This window comes from Thamnophis sirtalis, unplaced genomic scaffold (genome assembly GCF_051295495.1).
Source record: "Thamnophis sirtalis isolate CommonGarterSnake01/CBP01778 unplaced genomic scaffold, rThaSir2_p1.2 scaffold_15, whole genome shotgun sequence".
Lineage (NCBI taxonomy): Eukaryota > Metazoa > Chordata > Lepidosauria > Squamata > Natricidae > Thamnophis > Thamnophis sirtalis.
In genome coordinates, this window is record NW_028261395.1 from 29,908,445 (window position 1) to 29,932,884 (window position 24,440).

Genomic DNA, 24,440 nt, shown 5'->3' on the forward strand with positions numbered 1-24,440 from the left:
ATATCTGAGAGTCAGTCCTAGAGGAGATCAACCCTGACTGCTCTTTAGAAGGCCACATCTTGAAGATGAAACGCAAATACTTTGACCACCTAATGAGAAGGAAGGACTCACTGGAGAAGAGCCCAATGCTGGGAACGAAGGCCTGAAAGAACGTTGTCCATGGGTTGCAATGAGTCGGACATGACTTTGCAACTAACAACCACAACCACACAATGAATCACTCTAGAGCTCATGATGGTCCTTCTTTTCAGGAAGAAACTCTTGCTTCATCCCACTACTCAACACCGGATGCTATCATCCTGAAATGTCTGCAGGCATGTATTATGTATATCATCACAAACACCTTTGAGTCTCCTTGCTCAGCATCAATTAAACATTAAATGCAAGCTCACATCATGGGTACTTTCAAAGAGAAAGGTGGACTGACAGCTTTGTGGCTTCCTCTCGAAGGAACCGCTGAGACTTTTTTTTTTTAGCATACCAAAAGAAAAGAAAAAAGGGAAAGAAATGCTCAGAACATTAATTAAGGACACAAATGTTGCGGCCCTGTAAGCAATTTTATTTCATTTTGTTTTTGTAGCAGGAGAGGGAGAATTAGGTAAGGAGAAATGAATTTTGTTCAGTGTATTAAAATTCCTTGAAAAAGTCATGGCAATTAAAGAGATTTGAACTTTTAAGTACAGATGCTGGAGAAATAGCTTTAAAATTCACAGAGCCAGAAAACCAGAGGTGGTATTCTGCCAGTTCAAACCGGTTTGGCTGAGCAGGTAGTGGAAATACCTGCCTCGGCTCTATGGCATCCCATTTAGGCCCTTTTTCAGCAAAAAGTGCATCTGTGGAAGGCTGAACGCCTGTGCAGAGGTGGTGTGTGTGGGTGAAATGAGTGTGCACACATGCACTCAACATTTACAAACCAGTAGGGAAAGTAAGTGAATGCCACCCCTGCAGAGAACGTTCTGGTTGTACTTCAAGTCACTCCAAATTCTGCTTGAATATGTCTCCACATATGTTTCTGAACCCCTTCAATTCAGTTCATTTTTGCAGGGCTTTGCAAAATTCACACGCGGCTCATCCATATTGTGGCAGTGTCCTTCATGACACTCTCTGTTCATCACTATTAAGGCAAAGGCTTCCCCTGTCCAGTTGTGTCCAACTCTAGGGGGCAGTGTTGTTCAAAGACAATTTGTGCAGTCATGTGGCCAGTATGGCTATTCACCAAAGGCGCATGAAACACTGTTGCCTTCCCACCAAAGTGGTACCTATTTATCTACTTGCAGTTGCATGCTTTCGAACTGCTAGGTGGGCAGGAGCTGAGGCAAGGAATGGGAGCTCATCCTGTTGTGCAGTGCAAGGCACGATGCAGTGTTGCGAGAGAAATGGCTGATTTCCACTACAGGAATTTCATTCCATTTTCATTTTCTGGCCCTTTTTCCTCGGATTTAGCTTCGAATATTATATTGTCATAAGGGTGGCTCAATGGCTAAGAAACTGAGCTTGTTGATTAGAAGGTCAGCAGTTCATCGGTTCGAATCCCTAATGCTGCATAACTTGTTGTGAGCTCCCGTTACTTGTCCCAGCTTCTGCCAACCTAGCAGTTTGAAAACATATAAAAATGCAAGTAGAAAAATAGGGACCACCTTTGGTGGGAAGGTAACAGTGTTCTGTGCTCCTTTGGCATTTAGTCATGCCAGCCACATGACTACGGAGACATCTTCAGACAGCCCTGGCTCTTCGGCTTTGAAACAGAGATGAGCATCTCCCCCTAGAGTCAGGAACCACTAGCACATAAGTGCGAGGGGAATCTTTACCTTTACCTTTTACAATAGAGATTTTAAAAAGTGTCTCAAGCAACAAATGCTGGCAGGAAATGCATTTATTTAGAAATTGGAAAATGGATCTATAAGCTGCTACGTTTCCGTGCAAGATTTGCTGTCTAGGCTAAGCTAGAGAAGACTTGGAAGATGGCAACATCTATCTGATGCTGGATTGTAAAAGCAAAGCAGTCTCAAATTAGGTCACTACTTCAGTGGAGGACAGAGGAAGGATTCCAAGGTGGTTGGTTTAAGTGGAAGAAGGCAACTTCGGTTGGAATGACAAGGCTGAAGTCAACAGAGTAAAACTTGACTTCAGATCTCCTTGCTGAAAACAGGAGAAGCTATTGGATTGGGACCTAGTTGCCATATGCTAGACTGTATGTGCAATACACAGATTAAGCTTTCTTTTTCAGCTCTATGGTGGAAATCTTTTTCTTTCCTTACCCCAACCCAATGTCCATTAGATGCTAAATTCACAGATGATTGCCCAGCCGATATCGCAAATTCTATCATGCCACTGGCCATTTGGGTGCATTTCCACACACTTTTCGTAACCAGGATTATTCGGTTCTCCTGGAGCCCAGTTGAAAAATTGTAGAGAATGGCCATTGAGATCTTTAAACTTCTTTTCAGCTGTGCTGTACATGGTTCCCAGAATGGCCCGTTCGTTACGCTGTTCTAATATTTTTTTGAGGGCTTCGTTCTCTTCCGGATTCCTTGGCAAGGCAAGTTTGCCATTCATGTGTGCGCAGTTGCCGGTAGCGGCCTGGAAATCTCCCTTAGAGTCACTTCTTTTGAACATTTTGTCACCCACAAGCATTCCATTGGGAGCCAGGGTAGCTAGAAGGAAAGAGAATAGGAAAACATTGAAATATGCTCTGGAGGCGTCTTTAGTGCCTGGGAAAATGGGAGCGGGCATTTAGAATAGAATAGAATAGCAGAGTTTGAAGGGACCTTGGAGGTCTTCTAATCCAACCCCCTACCTAGGCAAGAAACCTTACACAACTTCAGACAAATGGTTATCCAACATTTTCTTTAAAACTTCCAGTGTTGGAGCATTCACAATCTCTGGAGGCAAGCTGTTCCACTGATTAATTGTTCTCACTGTCAGGAAATGTCTCCTCAGTTCTAAGTTGCTTCTCTCCTTGATTAGTTTCCACCTGTTGCTTCTTGCCCTACCTACCTGTCAGGTGCTTTGGAGAATAGCTTCACTCCCTCGTCTTTGTGGTAGCCCCTGAGATACTGGAACACTGCTATCATGCCTCCCCTAGTCTTTCTCTTAATTAAACTAGACATACCCAATTCCAGAAAGCGTTCTTTATTTATTTTAGCATCCAATTTTTAAATTATCTTTGTTGCTCTTCTCTGCACTCTTTCTAGAGTCTCTACATCTTTTTTACATCATAGTAACCAAAATCAAATACAGTATAGAGCCGAGGTGGCGCAGTGGTTAGGGTGCAGTACTGCAGGCCACTTCAGCTGACTGTTATCCGCAGTTCAGCGATTCTAATCTCACCGGCTCAAGGTTGACTCAGCCTTCCATCCTTCCGAGGTGGGTGAAATGAGGACCCAGACTGTGGGGGCGATATGCTGACTCTGCAAACTGCTTAGAGAGGGCTGAAAGCCATATGAAGCGGTATATAAGTCTAACTGCTATTGCTATTGCTATTGCTATTCCAAGTGTGGCCTTACCAAGGCATTATAAAGTGGTTTTAACACATCACATGATCTTGATTCTATCCCTCTGTTTATGCAGCCTAGAACTGGGTTGCCTTTTTTGGCAGCTGCTGCACACAGCTGGCTCATACTTAACCCCACTCCAGGGGAAGGAAATTGCAAAATCTCCATTTCCACCCCATTCTTTGGCCAACCAGAGATGGTATTTGCTGGTTCTCTGAACTACTCAAAATTTCCGCTACCGGTTCTTCAGAACCTGTCAGAACTTGCTTCATCCCTGGTGATACCTTGTTAACTAGATATTTTAGAGCTTAATAGCTTTAAAAAAATTTTAATCTAAAAAGTAAGTCAATGCATTACACAACTTGAGAAGCAACTGATGATATATTGAAAAGTATAACCTTCATGACGCTCCCATCTCCATGCTTTCCTTACTTGCATTTTACATTGCAGGTTAATGAACATTAATTGCATCTTACTGTTTTATTCTTTTGTACATGCCTTTTATTTACCTTGCTTTATGAACTTTTTAAAAATGTGTCATAAAAAAGGGGAAACATATAAAAGATAAATGAGCAGCTAGACATCTACGTGTGGCTTTCATTTCTCCTTTTCGCTATACTAACTCCGATCATAGTGTGGACACCTTACTTTGTTCAGGGATCTAAATTAAAATTTTAAAGAGGATTGTCCCTCCTCTCACTGAGGACAACGAAGCAGAGATATCCCACTTCTCTGGGTCATTGTTTTCATTGTCAAAATCTACTTTCTAAATAGCTAAAATTCAGGGGCAGACCCTGAAAAGCAGAATAGGACTTGAGGGGTCATTGATGCCCTCTGAGCTTATAGCAATAGCAATAGCAATAGCAGTTAGACTTATATACCGCTTCATAGGGCTTTCAGCCCTCTCTAAGCGGTTTACAGAGTCAGCATATTGCCCCCAACAACAATCCGGGTCCTCATTTTACCCACCTCGGAAGGATGGAAGGCTGAGTCAACCCTGAGCTGGTGAGATTTGAACAGCCGAACTGCAGAACTGCAGTCAGCTGAAGCAGCCTGCAGTGTTGCATTTAACCACTGTGCCACCTCGGCTCCTGGCTTGGTTGTTTTCTTGCAGACATCTCATTACCCAACTAAGTATCATCATCAGTGCTAGTCTAACACCGAAGATGTTACCTAGTTTGAGTAATGACCACAATTGAACCAAATTTTTCTGTTGCTTAAATGAGGCATTTGTTAAGTGAGTTGGGCCCCCTTTTATGATCACTTCACCAGGGGGATGCTGCAATGATTGTGTGAAGAACTAAGTCACTTTTTTCATTGCCGTTGTAAGTTTGAATCATCACTAAACAAACTGTTGTAAGTCAAAGATTATCTGGGGTATAATGAAAACCCCCAGGAGAGAATTCCTGTTATCAGAGCCACTGTGTCAACTCGCGAAGCTTTCCCAACCTGCTCTCAAGTTGCCCTAGGCAGGGGGATGGGGAATCGAGCCTCGCAGCTGCATCGAGGAATTTGCACCTCAGTCAAAACAAAGCACAATCCAGCTGGCAAATGTCAAGGCCATCTCCGTGGAGATCCACAGTGGCCAGCGGGAGTGACTTCTACAACCCACGAAATTGTTTCGTTGGGGAATGTGACTAATGACTCACCTTGGGGGGAGGGGGAAACAGGGTGAGAGTCAAGGTGTGAATTAAGTGAGGTCAGAATTGGCCTCACTTGGTATGTGCCGATATGATGCTCCTTTTGAACCGCGCCTTGAGATTCATGTGCTAATTAGGCATTGGGCAGAACCCTGACACACAGTCAAGCATTTTACATACCTAATTCTTCCACCATTTAAAAGAAACTTGATCAAACCATGGGGAAGCTGCAATGGTCATAAGTGTGAGAAACATTCCTACCCAATTTCCCTGAAAATAAGGACCCCCCCCCCCCAAGATAATAAGCCCAATCGGGCTTTTGAGCACATGAGCTAAAATAAGGCCTCCCCTGAAAATAAGCCCTCCCCGAAAATATTGCAACACAGCAGCAGCCATGAAGTGACAACGCTTGCCGCCTCCTGCACCTCAAAAATAATAAGACCTCCCCCAAAATAAGGCCAAGTTCTTATTTTGGGGGCCAAAAGCAAATAAGACCCTGTGTTATTTTCGGAAAACATGATGAGTCCCTTTTTTCATTGCTGTTGTAACTTGGAATGGTTACAAAATGAAATGTCGTAAGTCAAGGATTATCTGTGTACAGTGGTTATTAAACAATGGGAAAGCCAGAGGACAGAATTCCTGTAGTGTTATCAGAGCCACTGTTGGAGTCCACTGATCTCAGAACTGCCTTGAAAGCCAGATAGGGTTGTCCCTGATTAATATTTGGAGGGAGAACCAGCAGGGTTGTTAGCTAGATCAAGATATGGAAACACACATACCAGAAGGGCCTAACCCCGTAGTGGCCAACCTATGGCATGTGTGTCGGAAGCAGCATGCAGAGCCATCCCGTGAGGGATGCGTAGCCTCTCTGGCTCCTCTTCTGCATTCCTGTGCACACGTGTGCTGGTCAGCTGGCCTTTGTATGCGTAGGAGTGCTGAAACCAGGAACAGCGTTCAGCACACATGCAGGTGCCGACACCAAACTTTGGGGTTTCCGTCGCAAGCAGGCATGGCAGCCAGCTGTGTGTTGGGCACCAGCCCATGACAGAAAGTAGAGGTTTGGGTGCTGGCACGTGCATATGCACCAAAATGCTGGTCTTCCAGATTTTGGCGCTCCTGCATGTGTGAAGGCCAGCGAGGCTGCACAGTCCAGGCGGGATGGCTTTGCATGCCATTTCTGGCATGCAGGTCGGCACACGGCAACGTAAATGGTTAGCCATCGCTGGCGTAACCCCTCCTCCCAAATGTCTTACCTTGTTGAACTTTGATGAAGGTAGCTTTGAGAATGTCCATCTGAATCCGAAGTTCTTTTATTTGCAATTTAAGAAGCTCAAGCTCTGAATGGGAATGGAATTGAGTTAGAGTTCCTCATTGACATCAAATTTAATTAGAGATTCTTCATTGCAAAGAATGATATTTCTAATAGTCACGACCCTGGAGAACATTTCCATCTAGTCAGAGGGACTCAATAACTTGACCCTCCTTCCTAGTGCTCTTTCTTCAGGCACCCAATGATTGGATTTGTCAGATATTTTTTTTAAAGAAACCATGAGGGTTCTCTCATATGTTTTGAAGAAGGAAATAGGATTGAAATTAAATTAAGACTAATTTCACTTTTAGGAATATATGAAAAATGGTATTCTATCTTTGGAACAGTGGTGGAATTCAATTTTTTTATTGCTGGTTCTGTGGGCATGACTTGGTGGAAGTGGTAGGGGAAGGATACTGTAAAATCTCCATTCCCTCCCCACCCCAGGGGAAGGTTACTGCAAAATCCCCATTTCCTCTCGATCAGCTGGGACTCAGGAGGCAGAGAATAGATGGGAGCGAGGTCAGTCAAAGGTGGTATTTACCAGTTCTCCAAACTACTCAAAATTTCCACTACTGGTTCTCCAGAACTGGTCAGAACCTGTTGAATACCACCTCTGCTTTGGAAGTGTATCCTTCATAACTATACATTCTTGTGGAGTCTGTCTTGGAGGTTTTCACCAAACGTTGACTCAAAAATTCATGCAGAAGATGCCCATTCATGATATAAAGAGATATTTCAGGGCTTATTTATCCTTGAGTTTGGGAGCTTAATGCCGCAGATATTTCTAATATGCACATTTAAATTTGAAGTGGGAAGCGCCTCCATCGATTCCTGATATTATGTTTCCTTATGATTTTTTCTGCTAAACACAGTGTCTTTCTTGGTTGAACAAGAAGCAGAGTAACCTTCGTAATAAGACAGAATCAGAGGTGGTATTCAGCAGGTTCTGACCAGTTGTGGAGAACCGGTAGGGGAAATTTTAAGTAGTTCAGAGAACCGGTAAATACCACCCTGGACTGAGTCCCAGCTTATTGGGAGGAAATGGAGATTTTGCAGTATCCTTCCCCTGGAATGGGGTGGGAATGGGTATTTTGCAGTGACCTTCCCCTGCCATGCCCACCAGCCGTGTCCACAGAACTGATAGTAAAAAAAATGAATCCCACCACTAGACAGAAGGAAGTTCATGAGCCCCAAACAATAGATATCCTGCTTTCCAGTGTTTTAAATAGATTTCAATTCCGCTTTTGATAGGAAGGCTGGTTGGACAGGTTTTGCCTGTAGAAAATAGCAAGTTCTAAATCTCTCCTTCATGGACCACAACTATGTTTGCCTGAGAAACCAGTTTATTAACTCAGTGGATGGCAGGTGAAATAACTGCACCATTGTTTGGAGCAGGAAATAAAACAACCTTGTATAAATATGCACAAGTTCAACATATTAAAAAAAACAAAACCTATGAGCCAAGGAAGATTTGGGGGAGGCTTCAGTGAGGGATGATCTAACGATAGATGAACAAGAGGGCCTGTTCCTTTTTCTTTAAGGAGCAGAAGAAAGACTGCCCTCCAGAATGAGGGCAGAGAAGAGCAAAAAAGATTATAAGAGGACTGGAGGCTAAAACTTATGAAGAACGGCTGCAGGAACTGGGTATGTCTAGTTTGATGGAAAGAAGGACTAGGGGAGACATGATAGCAGTGTTCCAATATCTCAGGGGTTGCCACAAAGAAAAGGGAGTCAAACTATTCTCCAAACCACCTGAGGGTAGAATAAGAAGCAATGGATGGAGACAAATCAAGGAGAGAAGCAATCTTGAACTAAGGAGAAATTTCTTGACAGTTGGAACAATTAATCAGTGGAACAACTTTCCTCCAGAAATTGTGAATGCTCCAACACTGGATGTTTTAAGAAGATGTTGGATTTGCTAGGGTTTGCTGCCTAAGCAGAGAGTTAGACTAGAAGACCTCCAAGGTCCCTTCCAACTCTGTTATTCTATTTGAAAGGAAGAATGAAGGAAGGACCGATGGAAGGAAGGGACGAAGGAAGGAAGGAAATTCTATGTTATTCTATTCTATATATCAGAGGAGGAAAAGAGCTAAGATGGCAAAAGAAAAGGAAAAAGTGAAATTTCTGCAATGTCACTTTGCTGTCAGAGATGACGGGATGCTGTCATTTTGATCCTTCAAACAATTCCAGGCCTGTAAACCAGATGTACTCATCACACTGATATCAAAGTTCAACTTTGTACAAATACAAGGAGACAGAAGAAAGGAATTGGTGGTTGTGAAGTGAACACAAACCAAGGCAGAGTCTGTAGAATAAGTCACTCATTGTTTTTACACACAATGCTGAGCCAGAGAGCAGAGTTTATAAAGCTCAGTGGCAGGAATCCTACAACATATTAACACGGATGTTGGAACCCAACCAACATGTACCATTTGATGGGTAAATGAAAGCCAATTGCGATTTATTTGGCAAACAATGACTAAAAGAAACCTGGCTGAATGGTGTGTGACCCTAATATCATATGATTTGGTTTGAGCAGGATCGTGACTCAATGTAACAAGAAAGTAAAGAGAGCTAAGCAGATTCCTACCCGGTTTCCCTGAAAATAAGACCTACCAGGATAATAAGCCCAATTGGGCTTTTCAGTGCATACCCTAAAATAAACCCTCCCTTGAAAATAAGCCCTCCTGAAAATATTGCAACATAGCAGCAGCCATGTGGTGACCACCCTCGCCGCCTACTGCGCCACAAAAGACCTCCCCCAAAATAAGGCCAAGCACTTATTTCATGGGTCAAAAGAAAATAAGACCCTGTCTTATTTTTGGGGAAACACGGTAGTTCTTGCCCCAGCCTATCTCACTAGAATGTTTGGAAGATAAATCGTATTTAGAAAAAGAGCATAATCTGAAAGGGCCTGAAGTCCTAACTCCGTCAAACTGCCTGGATCCTCAATGGAGGGCAGACATTATTTTGGTTAATTGATTAAATACCTCCTCACCCCAGGGGTGAAATGCTCTGAAGTCTGCTACTGGTTCACTTTGCTACCTGTTTGCTTCGTGTGTGCATGCACAGTGCAGAAAAGGGAGGATTAAGAAGCCTTTTCTGAGAACAGCAAGGTGGGGAACAGCTGTGCCATGTGATTTAGGATTTCCTTCTTTTCTAACTAATATAGATCCCATGGCACAGCTGATTGTTGCACAGCCAGGTGAATTGATAGTTCCGATGATCAGCTGTGTGGCAATGAGCTGTGCCGCATGATTTCTAGCTAATATAAATTGTGCAGCACAGCTGATTGTCAGAAATACCCATTCGTCTGAACTGGTAGCATTTTTTTTACCACCAGTTCGGGCGAACCGGTAGCATTTTTTTACTAGCAATTCAGGCGAACCAGTCCAAACCAGTAGCATTTCACCCCTGTCTCATCCCCATGTGCATCTTTCTCTCTCCCTCCCCATTTTCCTCAATCTTAATCAATTTAATGCCATTATTTATTGTTTTATTGTTTTTGTGGGTTTTAATGATTGTAAGCCGCCTCCAGGTAAGATGAAGCGACACAATAAATTGAATAAAGGAATAAATAGTGCAGTACATTAAGTTATCTTCTCTGTCCTGTTGATATTTGCATCATAAATATTCCCTCCCTTTAATATTTTTTTCCCCTAGTTTGTTCCCTCTTTTTTCCCCATAGTAAATTTCGTTTCTGAAAAATGAATCTTACCATTTGTCCCACTTCCCAGTTTATCTTGGTTTGGTGCAGAGAAAGCCAAAAGTTCTGATGGACTTGAAAACTGTTGGAGTCCTGGTGATTTTATAAGAGAAAAACAGATTAGTTCAATGACTCAAAGGAAAACATTCCACTCTTACAGTGTTACTATCAGCCAAGGTTCCTTACATAGTACTAACACTTCAGACTTTTAAAATCATGAGGTGATTTTGCTACTAGTCAGATGTTACTTCCTAATTCTTGCTAAGCCTTCTACTCTACTGGTTGGGTTGTGGGAAGGCCAGTGACACTAGGTATGTCACAACATCATTATGCAAACTATGTGGATAGTACCTTATTTCCTCAAAAATAAGACCTCCCCTGATAATAAGCCCAATCGGGCTTTTGAGTGCATGCACTAAAATAAGTCCTCCCCTAAAATATTTAACTGCGTGCACAGCCGGTCCCCACCATTTTCTGGGGCAAAGGGGGGAACATGTCCCATGCCCCCATGTGCACCTACCATCCATGTGGAATGGCTTCACAGGGGCCGCTCCCAGAAATCCTAGCTACCACGCCCCTTCTCTTAGTGGTGGCCGCAAAAAAGAGTGGCAGGCCCAGTGACACTAGGACTGGCAAGAGTGTGCCAGAAACAGAGAGAGAACTTCTGGCCCTCTCTGGATCAGCTGATCCATGGGCCAAAGTTAAGGGGCCTCTTGCACCTCAAAAATAACAAGACCTCCCCCAAAATAAGGCCAAGTGCTTATTTCAGGGATCAAAAGAAAATAAGACTCTATTTTCATAGAAACACGGCAGTGACAGAATTATGGCTTCTAGCAAACATCTATACCAGAGGTGGGTTCCTATCGTTTCGGCCCGGTTCGGCTGAACTGGTACTGGTATGCCGGCCTGAGTTGCAGAACCGGCAGTGACCCAGGCTGGCCATGCCCCAAACCGGTTCCCTGGTCACCGCAGTCACCACCGCCATCTTGTTTTTGAGTTTTGCACATGCACAGAACAATTTCTATTGAACCGTGCATACGCATGAAGTGGGCCGATGAGCAAAACAGCAGTAACGCCAGCTAGAACCCACCCCTGATCTATACACATTAGTAAGCATTGCTGAATTATTGCTTATGCTCCAACTACAGTGTGTTGCTTCTCCACACAGATTCAAACGATTGGATCTGAAACTGATTGTAGCGGTCTGAACTCTCTACTTATTTGACAAAAAAACAACAACCCCTTTTTTGATATTGCATATCTGAGTTATCAGTACAGTTAATAACAGTATAGTTACTAAATTGCTTTAATAACTATACTGTCCTAATGTAATTTTTCTTCTACATCTTCATATCTCTAGAATCTTTCATCAGTACAACAGAACATGGGAGCTGAACCTGACTCAGAGGGTTATAAGAACACACAAAGTATCTGCACCGTCCTTCTAGGCATAAAAACCAAAAGAAAACAGCACAGTCTCTTGCAGATGTTTAGATACCTTGAATAGCCATTTCTCTTCTGGGATCCCCATTGTTAGGTGCACACATAATCAACATGCATGCACTTTGGAGCCAGTCTTGAGGAGCTGATTTGGAGGTTTCTTGGAGCGAGACCCCCAAGGTCAGCTGAAGAAGCATTAGGAATATCAGCATGGTTTGGATGTTTGGCCTAAGATGACAAAAAAAACCAACAACATAAAACCAGTCAACCTACATCGTCAGAATCTGGATAAAGAACAAGTACCTGGACAATTAATTGTAGAATCCTTGTTGGATGCCTGTAGACATTTCATCCCCAACTTTATTAGTGCATGCAGAAAGAGAAAGAAACTCAGATACCACCTAAATCCTAACAATTGAAGCCTGAATGAGAGGTGCGTTCCTACCGGTTCGGACCAATTCGGCCGAGTAGGTAGTAACTCGGATGGACATGTGCCCGAACCGGTTCTATCCTCGGTGGTGCCATCTCGATTTTCAGTTCTGCGAATGCGCAGAACAATCTTCATTGCAAAGATGTAATTTTTCCCCAAACATTGTGCACATGCACAGACCTTTTTAGCTGCAAATGCGCATGCACGCAGAGCACGCGTCGGGCATGTACGCGAGCGAAGCAAAATTTTGTGCATGCTGAACCGGCAGTAATGCTGGCAGCAACCCACCCCTGACCTGAACTGTATATTTTTTCTACCATTCTGGAATCCTCCTTCCAATTATAGCCAATTCTGGTCAGGTCTATTTGATTTTAAGGAAGTAGGAAATGAAGAGAATTAAAGGTACCACAGTAGGAAATCAAACCAGATTTGGACTGCCAATACAGGCCCAGTTGAAAGGTGACAACAAGGGGAATCGGGAAGATTACAAAGCAGTAAATACTGTAGGTGATTGAAAGTCTATTGCAGGAGTCAAAGTGTCCTGGTTAGGTAGTAATAAACAACAGTAGAAGATAAACAGAAAATACCTTGAAGACAGACTCATCATGAGTTGAATAAAGGAAATCCTTCAGCAGAAATCAGCTTCTCTGTATCTCTTGCAACCTTTACAAGACAGGATTCAGAGAAGAAAAATGCAGCAGAAATTATAGATGAAAGGTAGGTAGGGAGGTAGACAGACCAATCGACAGACAGCCATTTCTATTCTGTATTGTTGCTTCTATTTGAAGAGTAAATTTGGTGTTGAAGGCATTGTTCAAGTTTTCACTTGACCAGGCTGGGTGTTAATGAGGCAACCACCCTCTTGCTCTCATTTCAGCCTATTGGGTAAGGAATGATACCATCAACATCTTTAAAAAAGGTGCAATCTCTCTCTCTCTCTCTCTCTCTCTCTCTCTCTCTCTCTCTCTCTCTCTCTCTCTCTCTCTCTCTCTCTCTCTCTCTCTCTCTCTCTCTCTCTCTCTCTCTCTCTCTCTCTCTCTCTCTCTCTCTCTCTCTCATCTATATCTATCTATGTATCCATCTATCATTAATCTACTGTCTGTCTATGTGGGTCTATCTATCTATCATCTATCTATCATTAATCTACTGCCTGCCTGCCTGCCCGCCTGTGTCTGTCTGTCTGTCTGTCTGTCTGTCCGTCCGTCCGTCCGTCCATCCATCCATCCATCCATCCATCCATCTCTCATCTATCTCTCATCTATTAATCTACTGTCTGTCTATCTATCTATATCATCCATCTATCTATCTATCTATCTATCTATCTATCTATCTATCTATCTATCTATCTATCTATCTATCTATCTTATCTATCTATCTTGTCTGTCTGTGCCTGTCTGTGTCTGTCTGTCTGTCTATCTATCATTTATCATTAATCTACTGTCTGTCTGTCTGTCTGTCTGTCTGTCTGTACCTACCTACCTACCTACCTACCTACCTACCTACCTACCTATCTATCCTATCCCGTGATTCTAATGAATATGCAGACACGCTGTCTGCCACGACTAATTACTGACTTAAAGCCACCCCTTGGCTAGGAGTCTAGAACGCTGTCTTCAAGAAACCAAGATTAGACTTACGGAATGCTTTCTCAACGGCTAGTAAAATGGACTGTTGTTTCCTGCAATGATTCCCCTCCCCTTGCTCCACCTATAAACTCTTTGGGAGGGGCCACAACAGTAGCCAGCTTTCCCTACTTCCTTCTATGACGTCTTCTCCACAGCTGCTCTCTTCTCTCAGCTCTACGCACGCACACATCAGGGACAACCTCCCTCTGTTCCTCCTCACTGCTCCCTGACTCAGATGCCACCCGGTGGCCAACAGGCCTCTCTAATCCCTGCCCTGACTCCAAACACCCTCCAGCGTCTTCCTCATTCTCCAGAGCAGTCCCAAAATGGTCATTGCTGTCAGAGTCCACCAGCAACTCAGCCGGCCGCTGCTGGGCCACAACACTATCATTAATCTATTGTCTGTTTGTCTATGTGTCTGTCTGTCTGTCTGTTTATCTATGTAGCTATCTATCTTTCATCTATCTATTGTTCATCTATCTAATCTATGTCTTCCTACCTGCCTGCCTAATTGTCTGTCTTCTATCTATCTATCTATCTATCTATCTATCTATCTATCTATCTATCTATCTATCTATCTATCCATCCATCCATCCATCCATCCATCTATCTATCTGTCATCATCTATCATCTATCATCTATCTTCTATCTATCTATCTATCTATCTATCTATCTATCTATCTATCTATCTATTTATATCTATCTTTCATCTATCTATTGTTTCTCTATCTATCTAATCTATGTCTTCCTACCTGCCTGCCTAATTACCTGACTGTCTGTCTCTGTCTTCTATCTATCTATCTATCTATCTATCTATCTATCTATCTATCTATCTATCTATCTATCTATCTATCTATCTATCTATCTATCTATCTATCTATCTATCTACCTACCTACCTACCTACCTACCTACCTACCTACCTACCTACCTACCTATCTATCTATCATCTTTCTATCTATCTGTCATCATCTATCATCTATCATCTATCTACCATCATTAATCTATCATTAATCATCTGTCTGTCTGTCTGTCTGTCTGCCTGCCTGCCTGTCTCTATCTATCTATCTATCTATCTATCTATCTATCTATCTATCTATCTATCTATCTATCTATCTTTCTATCATTAATCTACTATCTGTATATGTGTCTGTCTGTCTGTCTGTCTGTCTGTCTATCTATCTATCTATCTATCTATCTATCTATCTATCTATCTATCTCTATTCTATCTATCTAATCTATGTCTTCCTGCCTGCCTACCTAATTACCTACCTACCTATCTACCTACCTGTCTGCCACCTGTCTGTCTATCTTTATCTATCTATCTATCTATCTATCTATCTATCTATCTATCTATCTATCTATCTATCTTTCAATCTATCATCTATCTATCTATCTATCTATCTATCTATCTATCTATCTATCTATCTATCTATCATTAATCTACTGTCTGTCTGTCTGTCTGTCTATCTATCTATCTATCTATCTATCTATCTATCTATCTATCTATCTATCATCTATCTATCTCTATTCTATCTATCTAATCTATGTCTTCCTGCCTGCCTACCTAATTACCTACCTATCTATCTACCTACCTGTCTGCCACCTGTCTGTATATCTTTATCTATCTATCTATCTATCTATCTATCTATCTATCTATCTATCTATCTATCTATCTATCTATCATGTCTGTCTATGTGTCTGTCTGTCTGTGTATCCTTCTTTTTTCTTTCTTTCTTTCTTTCTTTCTTTCTTTCTTTCTTTCTTTCTTTCTTTCTTTCTTTCTTTCTTTCTTTCACCTATCTATTGTTCCTCTATCTAATCTATGTCTTCCTGCATGCCTGCCTACCTAATTGTCTGTCTGTCTGTCTGTCTGTCTATCTATCTATCTATCTATCTATCTATCTATCTATCTATCTATCTATCTATCTATCTATCATCTATCTATATAATCTGCTGATAGAGTAAGAAAATGCCTGTTTCAGTCCCAGCCTTCATTACTGTAAAAAGCATACATGGAATTAAGACATGCCTTGAGAAAAATGCACGTGCTCAAAGGAATTGAAATACCATATAGAAGTGAGGCTTACCTTTCTGAAGTCTGCCATAAATAAAAAACAGCATTCTGATTGTTCAATCAAATAAAATCTTAGTTTTATATATATTTAGAAATAATCAGCAGACTGCATAGAAAAATACAACAGCCATTTTTTTTAAACGTACCTCTACCTCTTTATAGTTGATGAAAGCAAATATTTAACAATAAACTCTTACTTCATTACCAGGCTTGGAGAAATGTTTCTCAGGTTCTCAGCTGATTGAGTGACAAATTTAGAAAGGAATCACCAGTGATTGACTCAAGGTTGAGTCAAAAGACAGACCACTTACTTTGTAATTTCCGCTGTTTTAAAGGCTTTTGGAGAAGAATAAGTTGGTAGACTTTAAGATTTCCATTTATAGACAATAGCTTATGTAATGAGGTCTCACATTTCACATTCTCATTTTAAAAATAAATGTTCTGAGTCATCATATTCAAGCCACATTTTTCAGCCCAGTTCGGTGTCACTTAGCACTGTGACGTCCCCATTGCTTCCTTATTGACACTTGTAAGAATATTAATCACAAAGCAAGTATTGTTGGGTAGTTTTGAAGCATAAGCAAGCAGTATTCTGGCTCTTTATATCTGGTGCAAGCAAATATTTAAGGATAAACTCTTAATCCATTCTCAGCCTTGCAGAAATGGCTCTAAAGATTCTCAACTGACTGACTGGTTTAGAACGGAATCACCAGTGATTTAACACCAAATATTTCTCCTTTCCATCAACACAATTAAATAGTTGCTTTCCTTGTGGGCCCAAATAGATTTTTAGAACAGGATTTTCTTCTTCTGAAGTTGTTTTGCTATGTCTATTGAGAAAAAAGGTAAAGGTTCCTCTTGCACATATGTGCTAGTCGTTCCCGACTCTAGGGGGCGGTGCTTATCTCTTTTCCAAAGCCAAAGAGCCAGCGATGTCCGAAGATGTCTCCATGGTCATGTGGTCGGCATGACTAAATGCCAAAGGCACACGAAGCACTGTTACTTTCCCACCAAAGGTGGCCCCTATTTTTTTACTTGCATTTTTACATGCTTTTGAACTGCTTCTGTTAGCAGAAACTGGGACAAGTAACAGGAGCTCACTCTATTATGCGGCGCTAGGGATTCAAACCGCTGAACTGCCGACCTTTCTGATCGACAAGCTCAGTGTCTTAGCCACTGAGCCACCGTGTCGCTCTATTGAGAAAAGAGCTATTTTAATAATACAATGGAATAAAGTAAAATTAAAATTGCACTATAATGTCACAGATTTCATAAACATTAAAAAAGGGTGGTTTGAGGGTGTTTTGCATAAGATTTATTATTCTTTCATATGATTTTGTAAAATCTTAAGGTGAAAATGATTTAATATTGATGAATAGGATAGGATAAATAGGGTAACAGAGTTGGAAGGTACCTTGGAAATCATCTAGTCCAGCCCCCTGCTCAACCAGGAGACCTGTCTCCATTTCAGACCAATGGTTGTCCAATCTCTTCTTAAACAGTTCCAATGATGGAGCACCCACAATTTCTGGAGGCAAGTCGTTCCACTGATTAATTGTTCTCACTATCAGAAAAATTTCTTCTTAGTTCTAGTTTGATTCTGTTGGAATCAAGAAATATAGCCTATTGATCTATTAAGATTCAATAAGTCCTATGGATAATAGAAGGCCCCAGAAAAAAGAGATATGAACCAAAGTTTTCAGCTAGGGTGATTTCAAAATTTACCAGAAATATTTGTAATCCTGCTGAACCATTACTGTTCTGACCCCCCCCCCAGTTGCCATCCAGGAACGAAAGCCAAAAACAAACGTAAATAAGAATACTTTTAATCAGTCCAGACTCTTGTTGGCTGCAAGCCCAAAATAAACAAAGAGATAAGCACTCTGGCAGCAAGTCCTACAAACCTAGGCTAATGCAAACAAGCAAACCAATTCTCCAAGTTGGCTTCTCCTAATTGTGAACGTTGACTTCTGCAAAAGGGTGTGGCACAAGCAGTCTCTTTTATAATCAGGAGAGGATCTTAATAAGCATCAGCTGAGTGTAATCATCTCATATAATTATGCAGTTGTTCTTGCTGCTGAGTAGCCCTTTGACGGCGTGCATCCCGAAACAACTCACAAGTGTTTTCCAGATCACTCCCTCTGATCCAAGTGTCCGGCGCCACCTGGTGGCCAACCAGTCTCTCCTCGCCCTGCTCGGAGTCGGCACCCTGTCCAGAGTTCTCCACCTCCTCCAGGGCCGACTCATAAGACCCCTCGCTGTCAGAGTCTGGCGGCAGCTCCAACGGCTCCTGCCGGGCCACAACATGTTACTAACGGTGAAATATGTATTTTTGCAAAATATGCACGTATGGATTGGTTTAAAACACGAAGAATGAAACTGTTGGAAATAAAGAATTGAAAGTAATGTACACAGGTGTTCACAGAAAGTGACAGTTAGTGAGGTTGTGAAGCATGTATATGGTAGAAGAACAGTATAAAAGATAGGGTTTAAGATCAGCTCCGGGCTCTTTGATTTATAGCAGTCCTTGTAGGACTTGCTATATCTCATTGGCCCACTGCATTAATATGTTAAGGCAGTGTGTTACTGCTATTATATCTTTTATATCTATTCATTTCTAATGTTCCAAATTATTAGAAACAATAAACTTCTGATCTTAAAATAAGAATTTTTGCTTATGTTGTTGCCTTTGTTTCCTTTTGGAATTTTCCTATGACAGTTATCTCCTTGTCCAGTTTCCATATGTTCCTTCTTTTCCTGCCTTCAGGTACTTTGGAAAATAGGAAACAATCTTCCTTGTGGGGTAACCGCTGAGATATTGGACTGAAATAATAATTTATTGATGGATTGATTTATTATTTTGTTATTTTTACAAATAACTCATGGTGGCAAATATATCCAATGCACCAGAGGTGGGATCCAGCAGGTTCTGACCAGTTCTGGAGAACTGGTAGCAGAAATTTTGAGTAGTTTGGAGAACTAGTAAATACCACCTCTGACTGACCCCACCTCCATCTATTCTCTGCCTCCTGAGTCCCAGCTGATCAGGAGGAAATGGGGATTTTGCAGTAACCATCCCCTATCATGCCCACCAAGCCATGTCATGCCCATCAAGACACGCCCACAGAACCAGTAGTAAAAAAAAATGAATACCACCACTGCAATGCACCTTCCTCCTCTTATTTTCCCCACCACAATAACCCTGTTGGCTGTGAGAGAGTAACTGGCCCACATTTGCCCAGCTGCCTTTCATGGCTAAGGTGGAACTTGAACTTGTGGTCTCCTGCTTTCTAGCCTGATGCCTTCACCACTGGACCAAACTGTTAAAATATTCATGACTGGGAGAGACATGGGAAGAAGGTCAGCCAATGAATAGGCATAGCAACTAAATCAGCCAATGGGAGCTTAAACAAATCTGAGTCTGTGCAGAGAATTGAAATAGAAACTTAAGTAAGAAGTCTGGGCATGACTTAGCTGTATTAAGCAGTCTGCTGCTCTGAGAAGTAAACTAGCAGTCTCTCTGGACTTGTCTGCTGAAATGAAACTAACTACTGTATTTTTCAGAGTATAAGATGCACCGGAGTATAAGACGCAGCAAGGTTTTGAAGAGGCAAACTAAAAAAAAAAAAACTTTTCCACTCTTCAAACCCTCCCAAATGGCCTGTTTTTTTGTGGGGTTTTTTTGTGTTTTTTCTGTTTTTCACAAAAAACAGGCCCGTTTCCCCCCCCCACAAAATGGCAGGAATAGCCTTTAGGGGGCTTGCAGAGTGCTCCTGGGGAGTGGGGACCTCAAAACAAGCAAAAAACAGCCTCTTTTTTTGCAAAAGCAGGCCCATTTTTTGTCAAAAAAATTGCATGTATAGCCTTTAGGAGGCTTATAGAGTACTCCTGGGGGTTGTGGGGGCAAAATTAAGCAAAATACGGCCCATTTTTCACTCATTTCTGCCTTCCCCAGCCCCCAGGAGCTCTCTGAAAGCCTTTATTCATCTATTCTTATGTATATAAAGAAATTAATGAATCCAGCTGAATCAGTTACCTTGGTGTGCTTTCTGGATTTGAATGTACGCAACAAACTCTGACACAAACTTGTTTTCTGATGTGCTAGATCACAGCTGTATGCTTTAGCACTTACTGCTATCTTATGCCATTCGGTCTGCACTCTGTTAGTCTTGTGCCTGAAAAGATGTAACAGAGATCAAACCAAACACTGATAAGCCAAGATGCTATGTTGAGAGGGAAATGGCTTATTTCCCCTTGTGCTGCCCCAGCAGTATATAGATAGTGTAGGAATTAAGAGCTGTCTCCTTTAAGAAACTACCTCCTGGGAAATGTAGGCAGATATTTCCTTATGTAGATCCATGACATGTGATTACATCTGTGTTTCTGATTGGCCACTTGGGCATTCTGCTTACATGCAGAGACAATAGCCGGGCTTTTTGAATTCCAAGGGAGCAATGTGTTTGCCTTCTCTCTCTCAACATGGGAGCGAAATCATCATCTTTTTACACCACATGTTGAGATAGATTATAGAAAGTCAGAAGTATCTTAACACTGATCTGTAAGTTTTGCTATTAAGAATGCCTGATAATAAACTTGATCTGAAAGAGATTCCTAAACATGGAGTTAACTGCATGCCCTGAGCAAGCCTACAACACTTGAGGCAGAGCACCCCTGCTTTTCAAGAAAAATGGGATGCAATATTCCAAATATGGTTTACCAAGGGATTATAACACTTCAATCAGAATAGAGCTGGAAGGAACCTTGGAGGTCTTCTAGTCCAACACCCTGCTTAAGCAGGAGACCCTATACTATTTCAGACTGGTGATTGTCCAGACTTTTCTTAAAAACTTCCAGTGATGAAGCATCTACAATTTCTGAAGGCAAGCTTTCTTCTAGTTCAGGGGTCTTCAACCTTGGCAACTTTAGGCCTGGAGGACTTCAACTCCCAGAATTCCCCAGCCAGCTTGCTGGGGGAATTCTGGAAGTTGAAGTCCATCAGGCCTAAAGTTGCCACGGTTGGAGACCCCTGCTCTAGTTAATTGTCCACATTGTTAGTAACTCTCCTTAATTACAGGTTGCGGCTCTCCTTGATTAGTTTCCATCCATTGTTTCTTGTCCTGCCTTCAGGTGCTTTGGAAAATAAGTTAATTGCCTCTTCTTTGTGACAGCCCTTCAAATACTGGAAAGTTTGAACTGGCCCTTCTTTTCTTTAGACTAGCCAAACCCAATTCCTGCAACCGTTCTCCCTATGCTTTTGGCTACAGGCTTGTAATCATCTTAGTTGCTCTTCTTTGCACTTTTTCCAAAGCGTCAACATCTTTTTTGTAATGTGGTAACCAAAACTGGATGCAGTATTTCAGGTGCGGTCTTATTAAGGCTTTATAAAGCGGTACTCATACTTTACACGATTTTGATTCTGGGCCTCTGTTTTTATACAACCAAGGATTATCCTAGGTTTTTTTGGCTTCCACCACACACTGCTGGCTCATGTTTACGTGACAATTCATTAGGACTCCAAGATCCCTCTGTTTTTCCCTCCTTTGTTGAAGATGGGAACCACATCAGGTCTTTTCCAATCCTTTGGCAGGTGCTCCAGGATTTTTTTTAAAAAAAAGTTATGGTACAATGGTTCTGAGATAACATCTGCCATCTCCTTCAGAACTCTGGGAGGTGATCTATCAGGTGTACATCAAGGTTAGACAGGTGTTCTCTTACAATTTTCTTGTTTATTTTAATTTTTATTTCTAGTCTGTCTTTTACAATTAGGTTAAACTGACTGTTTACTTGGCTTTTCCCCTTGATATTTATATGTTGAAAGAAACTTATTATCTTTGACTTTTGTTGCAAATCTTGGTTCATTGAGAGCCTTTGCTTTCCTGACTTCACCTTTGTAGATTTGGGCTATCTGCCAGTATTCTGCCTTAGTTATGTGTCCCTCTTTCCAATTTTTGTACTTATCCTTTTTGTCTTTCAGTTTATCAGAGAGATCTCTGAAACCATGCTGGTTTCTTCCTGAATTTCTTGGTTTTTTTTCCTAGTGGTATTGTGTTGGACTGGGCTTTTATGATTACATTTTTCAGTATTTCCCACATTTCTTGTTTTCCCTTTTAGGAATTCTATCCAATAAATTTTGCTTAGGCTCTCTCTGAGTTTCTTAAAATTATCTCTTTTAAGTTTTAAGACACTGATTGGATTATATTCTATCGCTTGTGTTTGCATTATATTAAATTCCAATATAACATAGTCACTCTTGTCCAAAGTTCTGGCAACTCCCTCTGTCACTTTTCTGTTAGTAAGAATTAGGCCCAGGACGGCTTTTCTTCTAGTTCCCTCCTTTACCATTTGGATGCATCTCCCTTCACTCCGTCCAGATGCTGTTGGAGGGAAAGTGTGAGAGAGGGAGTGGGAGAGAGACATGTCCTGTTTGTAAGTTTGCTTACTCCATCTGCAAAGCTCTGCCTTCCCCACATTTTTGCTTCCCTCCTGGCTCACTCTTGCTCTCTCTCTCTTTCTCTTCCCCCCAATCCCACAAATATAAACCCTTCCTGCTTATTCTCCCGTCACACTCTTTCCCTCTAGTGGGACCTGGCCAAACTGGGTGGAGATTAAAAAAAAAGAGGGAGGAGAAAGGGGGAAGCTCCCCCTTTTGTAGCACCTTGGCTTCCTCATTTTTCCTTTCCCTCTGGACTGTTTCTCTCTCCTGCCATCCCTCCCTCCCTTCTTCATTCTCTGTTTGTGTGTCTCTCCCCCCCCCCTGCTCCACGCTCCCTCGGCAAATGCATTGGCTCCCCTGGATGTGTGTTTAATTGTCCCACACAGCCAAATGGCCATGGAAAAATATCTGTCAGGATCTCCCTCATCAGCCTGCTGCCTTGTTGGTGTCCTGCCATCAAAGGGAAAGGGAGGAGGAAGGCATTTGGGACAATCCACACCTGTATATCTCATGATGCGAAATGGGGTTGGGGGAAGCTGACACGTTAAGTAGACCAGAGCTGTTTGTACCACTTATGCTGGGCATTTCCAAGGCTGTTTGCCCTGGGTATGAAATTCCATCGGTCTAAACAACCCAGACTTTCCCACGACATCATGATGATCCCATATTGGGTGGCAACAGACTGGATCTTGGCAGGAGGGATGGGGAATGTTTGGCTCTTTGTATTGGTGAGCAGGAACTTCAGATTCCTCCTCACCTTGCAACCAACATCTTTAGTCAAAAGTTCTTTTTCACTTCAATTAATGGGAGTAGAGTGTCTGCTTTCCTAAATGATTTTTTCTGGGCATATCTCTCTGTGGAGCCCCCCCTCCCCCCCGGATGAAGGAGTAGGGGAAGAGCACTGGCAGACCAATGATGGGAGAGGAACACCAGTGGAGAGCCAGCCAAGGAAGAATGCCCGTGTTGTGTCAGCTGTGGTGGAGTGCCCAAGAAGAAGTAGGCATGTTAAGGCAGCCCTATTCAATTGTCCCATTATGCTTTTGGTTAACCCACCAGGCCAAACTTCCTTTACTAAGCTAGCTAGTATTTATTATGATCTGTGGTGGTGCAGTGGTTAGAATGCAGCATTGCAGGCTGACTCTGCCCACTGCTAGAAGTTTGATCCTGACCAGCTAAAGGTTGACAGCAGGGGTGGGTTTCTCGCCCCGTTCCAACTGGTTCGGTTGGAACGGGGCCGGCGGCGTCCTCGTGCACGCACGCGGTGCACGTATGCGTACTAGCGTCTGCGCGATGCTCCAGCTGCTCCTGGACGATCGCGCAGGTGCTGTATGCATCCTGCACATGCGTGGAAGCGCAGAACTCGTCAAAACCGGGTAAGGACCGTGGGCGGGCGGGCGCACCCTTCGCCGTTCCTGGAAGTTACTTACTTTTGGGTTCAGCGACCAACCGGTTTGCATGGACCGCCGCAAACCGGTTGAAACCCACCCCTGGTTGACAGCCTTCTGTTCTTCTTAGGTGGGTAAAATGAGGACCCAGATTGTTGAGGGCAAGAGGCTAAGTCTGTAAACCACTTAGAGAGGGCTGTAAAGCACTGTGAAGCCATATATAAGTCTAAGTGCTATTGCTACTGTAGTTTGTCTCTTACCTCCTGGGCTGCATGGATCACAACAAACTACTGTAATGAATTTTAAATTCAAATCTGGATCCTTTGGTGGAAAATGATATTCCCTTATCGGAATATCCCTGAATTCTAGCCCCACCAAGGCTCTGAAGAATTTTTTGCATAATGGTCCAAGAATTTCAGGGAAATATAGCAAGGGTAGGATTGTAGGACCATGCCTATTAAGCTGCCTCCCAATGTAAATAAAAAAATAAGACTCTCAAACAACAAATGCTGATAAGAAATGCATTTATTTGGAAATGGATCTATAAACTGCTACATTTCTGTGCAAGATTTGCTGTCTAAGCTAGGATAGAGAAGACTTGGAAGGTGGCAACATCTATCTGATGCTGGATCGTAAAAGCCAAACAGCCTCAAATCTGGCCATTACTTCAGTGGAGGACTATGGAAGAATTCCAAGATGGTTGGTTTAACTGGAAGAAGGCAACTTCTTTTGGAATGACAAGGCTGAAGTCAACAGAATAAAACTCCTTGCTGAAAACAGGGGAAGCTATTGGATTAGGATTTACTTATCATATGCTAGATTGTATGTGTGATACACAGATTAAGCTTTCTTTTTCAACTCTATGGTGGAATTCTTTTCCTTCCCCCAACCCAACATCCG

General features: G+C 42.2%; 1 protein-coding gene across 4 annotated transcripts; it reads right to left on the bottom strand.

Moving 5' to 3' along the window:
• Positions 1-538: 538 nt before the first annotated feature.
• LOC106550174 (pulmonary surfactant-associated protein D-like) lies at positions 539-16,094 on the bottom strand. 4 transcript variants are annotated; one of them, XM_087701835.1, is made up of 6 exons: positions 16,034-16,094; positions 12,610-12,685; positions 11,651-11,820; positions 10,165-10,245; positions 6,388-6,471; positions 539-2,654 (listed from the first exon to the last, which is right to left on the bottom strand). In XM_087701835.1, the coding sequence occupies exons 2-6, from the start codon at positions 12,627-12,629 to the stop codon at positions 2,275-2,277; spliced, it is 735 nt and encodes a 244-aa protein (XP_087557961.1). In that variant the 5' UTR covers positions 12,630-12,685; positions 16,034-16,094; the 3' UTR covers positions 539-2,274. The 4 variants fall into 4 exon arrangements, with proteins under 4 accessions (XP_087557961.1, XP_087557960.1, XP_087557958.1 ...); XM_087701834.1 differs by lacking the exon at positions 16,034-16,094 and adding an exon at positions 13,660-13,752; XM_087701832.1 differs by lacking the exon at positions 16,034-16,094 and adding an exon at positions 13,660-13,742 and having other exon boundaries at positions 12,610-12,900.
• Between the last annotated feature and the right edge of the window lie 8,346 nt (positions 16,095-24,440).

What these genes read in the sequence shown, in the direction of transcription:
- LOC106550174 (XM_087701835.1), bottom strand. Translation starts at nt 12,629, where the DNA reads ATGATGAGTCTGTCTTCAAG. An exon ending in ATGATGAGTCTGTCTTCAAG is followed by an intron (nt 11,821 to 12,609) that starts GTATTTTCTGTT and finishes TTGTCATCTTAG; the next exon opens with GCCAAACATCCAAACCATGC. An exon ending in AAGAGAAATGGCTATTCAAG is followed by an intron (nt 10,246 to 11,650) that starts GTATCTAAACAT and finishes TAAAATCACCAG; the next exon opens with GACTCCAACAGTTTTCAAGT.